The sequence below is a fragment of the Colletotrichum aenigma genome (genome assembly GCF_013390185.1).
Source record: "Colletotrichum aenigma strain Cg56 chromosome Unknown KSG_Cg56_contig06, whole genome shotgun sequence".
Lineage (NCBI taxonomy): Eukaryota > Fungi > Ascomycota > Sordariomycetes > Glomerellales > Glomerellaceae > Colletotrichum > Colletotrichum aenigma.
In genome coordinates this window covers 536,024-543,271 of record NW_023500912.1, presented here as the reverse complement: position 1 = coordinate 543,271, position 7,248 = coordinate 536,024, and the positions used below count along the sequence as shown (strand labels likewise).

Here is a 7,248-nt window from a genome sequence, read left to right as displayed (position 1 = left end):
TTATACCACAGAACCTGGTATTAATGAAATCCTATATCAGGAATTAAAAGAGTATCTTTCAAGAACTTTTATTCCTATTTTTTAAGTCTTAAAGGGACTATTTATCTAGAAATAGACAACCTTTTAATAAAACTATTCCCAGTTTTTATTAAAATATAATTCCTATCATAAAAGATCTTTATCTTTTATATTAAAGGAATATATAGAATTATAAGCATCTATCAGTCTTATAATTCTTTAAAAATACGCATCTATCAGTCGTATTTTAATCTACTTATATAAGTAAAATTAAGTAGTTTTGTTTTATTTTAGTATAAATAATAATAAATATATTATTGTTAATATTAAAAAATGGACTCTTCTAATAATAAGTCCCTTTCTATTCCTAAGCTTAAGGGTAGTATAAACTATACTACTTGGGCAGTTAGGATGCAGGATTGTCTAATTACTAAAGATTTAAGCCACGCTATTATAAAAAATCCTATTAATGATAATAGTGATAATAATAGTGATAATTCTGATGTAGAGGATAAAACTCCTACTATTAAGGAAACAAAAAAAAAAGGCTTTTAGCCTAATATTATTATATGTTGAAGATGGTCCTCTTATACAAATCCAACACGCAGAAACTGCTAAATCTGCGTGGGACATATTAAAGGAAACCTATAATCCTAAAGGATTTACTTCAAACAATCTATTATTTCAGGATTTCCTAGATAATAAGTTATCCAATTATAATAATATTGAAGAATATATTAATAAGGTTAAAGAAATATCTAATGAGCTAGAAGCTCGAAAATTAGATATTCCTAAAGACCTATTATTAGCCTGGATTTTAAATGGGCTTAATAATGATATATTCGAGGGTTTTATATCTAATATTACCCAGCACCTTAGAAATAAATCAGATTCTTATACTATAACTACTTTAATTAGTAGTATTATAGATGAATCTAAGAGAATTAATTCTAAGGAAGAAGAAACAAAAATACTAGTTACTAATTATAAAACTTATAAAAAAGGGCAATATTATAAAAACAATAATAACCCTAATAATAAGTCTTATAAAGTAACTAAGGGCAAAAACAGCTGGAAAAAGACTAAAGGATTATGGTGTAATAACTGCAAAGTTACTAGCCATAATACTAATAAGTGCTTTTACTTAAATCCAGCCTTAGCCCCTGAAAATTGGGATATCTCTAAAGATCCTAATAATAAAATCAATAATAGCCCACCAAATAGGGCTCTTATTATTAGAGACTGTAATACTAAAGCCTCTACATCAGATTCTAACTCAGAATCTAATAAAACTAATAATTATGATGATAATTCATCTAATTATTCAGAAGACTTTGATACAGCTATCGAGGTAAATTCCCCTATTAATATACTTAATACTACTATAACTAATAAAAATAATAGTAGTAATATTAAGGAAAATAAGGATATATACATATATAATTTTGTATTAGATACGGCTGCAGAAGCACATGTCATAACTAATAAAAATTATTTTATATCCTTAAAACCTTGTGATAAACAAGTAAGCTGGGGAAAAGCAAAAACAACTACGATTAAATTACATGGAGACTGTTATATTAAATTTATAGATACTAATACTAAATTACTCCTTAAAAACTGTCTATACATGCCTCAAATTGGTATTAATCTAATAAGTCAGGGAGTTCTTAGTACTCATAATAATATAACTACTACCTTTACCAAAAACTACGCTTTTATTAAAAGAAATAATGAACTTTTAACTAAAGCTAGTAAAAAGAGAAATTTATATCATTTACCTATTAAAGTATTAAAAAATAATACTAATAATATAAATATACTAAATACTCTAAACAATGAAATGCTTATTCATAATAGGTTAGGACATATAAGTACTAACCACTTAAATAAACTAAATAATAGTACCATAGGTTTAAACCTACCTTTTAAACCTAATAATTTCACTACATGTGAAATTTGTATTAAATCTAACCTAACTAATAAAATAAATAAAATATCTAATAATGATAGGACTACTAAATACTTAAAAAAAGTCCATAGCGATCTATGTGGCCCTATAAGACCTAAAACCTATAATAATCAAAGATATCTTATAACTTTTCTAGATAATTATACTAAATATCTAGAAATTAAATTATTAGTTACTAAAGATGAAGCTTTTGAAGCTTTTAAGCTATTTAAATCAATAGCTGAGGCAAATAGCCCTAATAATGAAAAAATAACTATTTTAAGTACTGATAATGGTACTGAATACGTTAATAGTAGGTTTACAGCTAAATTAGCTGATTCTGCTATAATACATCAAAGGTCTAGTCCTTATACACCAGAACAAAATGGTACTGCAGAAAGAATAAATAGAACTTTACTTAATAAAGGTAGGGCTATATTATATAACAGCTATTTACCCTTAGAATTCTGGAGAGATGCTATTTGTACTGCAGTTTACTTATATAATAGAACCCCTAATAGTTCTATTAATTATAAAACTCCATACCAATTAAAATATAATAAGAAACCTAATATTTCACACTTAAGGGTTTTTGGATCTTTAGTTTATTATAAAAATAAAAATAATAAACTAACTAAATTATCACCTAGAGGTATTAAAGGTATCTTGATAGGCTTTAGTATAAATTCATCTCAATATAGGGTTTTTAGCTTAGAAACTAATAAACCCTTATGGACCAGGGATTTAGTTATTATAGAAAATAACTTTCCTTATAAGTATATTAATACCATTAATAATAATACTATTAACACTGAAAATATAGATATAGATACTATATCTAATTCTTTTGAAAATAATAGTGTTAATAATAATATTAATAGTAATAATAATGTTAATAACAATATTAATTCTTCTAATTCTATAGATGAATTAGCTATAGAAGAACAAGATGTTAATATTAATAATAGTAATAGTAAATTATCTACTATTACTTATTATAATAACGAAGAAGATGAATTAAATGATATATTGGTATTAAATACTAATATTGACGATCCTAATACCTATAAACAAACTATTAATTCAGCTAATAAATTAGACTGGGAAAAAGCTATGGATAGCGAAATAAACGAGTTAATAGCACAGAAAACGTGAATTTACCTAATAATAAAACCCCACTTAATACTAGGTGGGTATTTAAAAAGAAAAAAGATAAAAACGGTAAGATAATTAAGTATAAAGCAAGATTAGTAGCCAAAGGCTTTAATCAAATTATAGGTATTGACTATATATATGGATACCTTTAGTACTACCTGTAGGCCTGAAACCTATAGATTATTAATGATTATAGCACTAAATAAAGGCTATATAATACGCCAATTTGACGTTAAAAATGCCTTTATACACGCCCCTATAGACAAAGAAATTTATCTATACCAGCCAGAAGGTTATATTAATAAAAAAGACCCTAAAAAGGTATTAAAACTATTAAAAGCTCTATATGGGCTTAAACAGAGCCCTAGATTATGGTATGAATTTTTAGCTCTACAATTAGCTAAATTAGGATTTATCATATTTCCTTATGATAATGGCGTTTTTATTAATACTATAACTAAAGTTATACTATTATGCCACGTTGATGATATCTTGATATGAGGGCCTGAAAAAGAAGTAGAAGAATTAGCTATAAAAATAGCTAATTTAATGAAATTAGAACCTATGGGCGAAGTTAGTACCTTTCTAGGTCAACAAATTAATATAAATAAAGAAAAACAATACTTTACTATATCTTTATATAATTATACTAAAACTATAATTAAGAAGTTTAACAAGGAAAACATATATAAATATACTACACCAGTAGATTTAACCCTTAAGTTAACTAAGAATAAAAATCAAGCTACTAAACAAGATATACAGATATATCAGCAGGAAGTAGGCTCTTTAATCTGGCTAGCAATAAAAACTAGGCCTGATATAGCCTTTGCAGTAAATCAAGTAGCTAGATTTATGTCAAATCCTTCTATTATCCATTTTAAAGCCTTAGATAGGATTTGGGGTTACTTAAATTATAATACTAATTATGTGTTAATTTTTTACTATAACATTCCCATTGTAAGAATGCAGGGTTTTTCTGATTCTGATTGGGGTAATTATATACCAGAAAGAAAATCTACCTCTGGTTATATATTCTTTTTAACTAAAAATATAATAAGCTGGAATACTAGCTTACAAAAAAGCCCTGCTACTAGTACTTGTGAAGCTGAATATATGGCTTTAAAGGAAACTACTAAAGAAGCTATTTTTTTAAATAATATTCTTACTAGTATTAATAATTTATTAAGGTTTAATTATAACCTAACTATTCCTAGTATAATTACTGACTCTCAATCAGCCCAGTATTTAGCTGAAAACCCAGAGTTTCATAAAAGAACAAAGCATATAGATATAACCTATCACTTTGTTCGTTGGAATATTATGAATAAAAAAGTGCTTTTAACCTATACTAAGTCTAATAAAAATATTGCTGATGGCCTAACTAAGGGCTTAAATACTACGCAATATAGACAATTTATTAAATATTTAGGCCTGTATAACCCTACTAATTTTTTCTAATTTTAGGAGAATTTAAGTAAAATTAACATTACTTAACTTCTGGGGGGCTCTAAAAACTACCAAGACCTAACTAAGTACCCCCTAAAAGGAGAATTTAAGTAAAAGTAAATATTACTAGCGCTATAAAAAAGATGCAAAGCAATTCAACAGTTTTATCTATTTAACTACTTATTATGACTACCTACTATTCATTATTATTAGTATTATTTCTTTTATATTAGTAATAACTATTTATACTGGTTATAAATGGTTATTATTGAATACGAGGAATTCTATTATAATAATCAACAAAACGAAAAGTTTCCCCCTTTTATTATATTAAATACTACCCCTACTCTTAATAATACTACCTCTATTATACACGCTTTTACAATATAAGCTATTCTTTTTATAATAATACTTAATACTTAATACTTATTAAACTACTTATTTATCTCTTTATATTTAGGTTAAATTATTAACAGTTTTAAGAGATTTACCTCTTAAGATTTCTTTATCTTTAAGTAAAATATAAATCTAAAAGATACTATATTAAAAATCTTCTAATCAAAAGATAAATCTCTTAATAAATCTTCTAAGTAAGTTTAGGTTTTTAAACTTTAACTCTTTTTATTAGCTTAAAAAGGTTACTTTAAATATTTTAATAAATATTAATTAAATAATAAATTTAATAACTAAAGATTAAATCTTAAAAAAATTTATATTATATTTAACGATAAAAGAATTAATAAAGTATTTAAAGAGTATTTATAAATTAAATTATAGTTATTTCTAATAGAGATTTAAAAGCTTTTCTATATAATTTATACTAAAGTAAGTTTAAATAAATATTATAACTGATACTAAAGAGGTAATTACTAACTTAAGCATTTTATATATAACCTAGCTTAATAATTAGTAGCTTGAATTCCTATTATTAGAAGTATAGACTCTTAGGAGAATGCTATTAGATTGCGTTTTGCATAGATATAAAAGCTCGTTAACTTAATTAAACTTTTCATACTCTAAACATACTAACTCAAAACCATAATTAGGCACCCTTTGAGATGAGAATGCCATAGCTGTGTCAGCGAAAGATTTAGTCGCAGCGATCCACCGTGTACGTATACTTAACCGACGGCCAATCTGTGGCATGTTCTGACAACATCTGCGGATCTTCTAGTATGAACTTGTCTAACAGACCCCGAACAAGATATAGTGAGGTAGGAACCGTGGAAAAGGACCGTGATGCGCTGAGACAGACCCTACTGGCTGAATTCGGCACCATTCAAGCTTCCAGCCCGATCTGGCTCAAGTCGCAGCTGAACCAAGTCCCCCTTCCTTGATGTAGCTTGCTGATGCCCACGGCCAAACCTCCTCAATGGTTACATGGGTGGCCGGAAGATATGCGTTCTGAGCCAGTGCTTGGCCGGGAGGCTCAACAGCAGCGGCGCGCCAGTAGCCTTCGATGGTGCCAGGTTTGCAGACCGACCCAATTCCCGACTCGGATTGCCACGAGACCCTCTCCAGTGAGAGTCCTTGCCAAATAACCTTGAACTGCAGAGAAAGACCTGAGAGCTTCCGATGGCCAATGATGGCCATGACTCGGGGACAATGGATCCATCCACCATTGAAAGCGAGGACTGCTTCGTTCCGACCGCCAGGGAAGCGTTTCCAAAAGTCAAGCACCTTAGAGTGGGCCAACCAAGAGATGTCGTACTCAGACTTCCAGGCTGTGGATTTATCAGCGTATCTGACGTTCAGCTCAACGCCATCGACGATGTCTACCCTATATCCGAGGATAGAAACGATGACATCAGCGAAGGTGTTCAGGCAATCTGTGGTAGCCTTTTTTATACGGTAGCATCGAAGGTCAGCAAAATGTGTAGCGGTCAGGTGACAAGAATGGATGAACATACCTCGGGGGGAACCGCATGGTCTGCAACTTCTTGTGCGGGCCGGGCGGCGTCATCCTCCTAGGACTGGATCCGGACTGGCTTTTGCACACGGCGAGATCGGGCCATGGGAGACTGGAATCCTGGTGAGAAAGGGATATACCGGCTTGGAGGTTGAAACAGCTTACATCATCGAATGAAGCAGCGGCAGCAGGGGAAGCGTTTGGCGAGGTGCGTCTCTGAGCCTCTAGAGCGAGGCGTTCCGCTTTGTTGCGTCGTCTCGTCTCCCATCCTCGCCTCATGGCTTCGCTACGACTGATGGAAGTCATGGTTTGGATGTGGAGCGACGACTTTGAGAGTGAGATGGCGTAGGGGAGGGAAAAGGATAGGTCTTCCGGATCTTGAGATGACGGAAGGTAGTGCTCGCTCAAGCCAGACAAACCCCCACCCCACACCCCTCACCTTGGCTAGGGGCGTGAGACTGCCCGTGCGCCGGCACATAGTGGGGTTCTTGCCAGATCAGGCAGGATGCAGGGATTCGCACTACTGGCACTGGCGGGGACCCTTGCCCTGCGGCCAGCACCAGGTCTAGGGGGTGGGGGGAGGGCCTGATACGACGTCACTTTTAATGCTTCGAGATTTTGGCCTGTGACATGTTCGCCAGGAGCGTAGTATGCATGTGGACTCTGAAATATTTGTTACTAATTGATGAGTGTGTGGGGGAGGTAACATGGGATAAGTAGTGCCGGCCTGCTTTCTATTTTGACGTAGGATGTATGACTGGGGAAA

The 7,248-nt window shown here is 31.6% G+C and overlaps 1 protein-coding gene across 1 annotated transcript; it reads right to left on the bottom strand.

Moving 5' to 3' along the window:
• Positions 1 to 5,875: 5,875 nt before the first annotated feature.
• Positions 5,876 to 6,788, bottom strand: CGCA056_v009163 (uncharacterized protein; the record flags this gene model as incomplete). Its single annotated transcript, XM_037324410.1, has 2 exons — positions 5,876 to 6,353; positions 6,484 to 6,788. 2 exons carry the CDS (start codon positions 6,786 to 6,788, stop codon positions 5,876 to 5,878), a joined length of 783 nt encoding a protein of 260 aa, XP_037176731.1.
• Between the last annotated feature and the right edge of the window lie 460 nt (positions 6,789 to 7,248).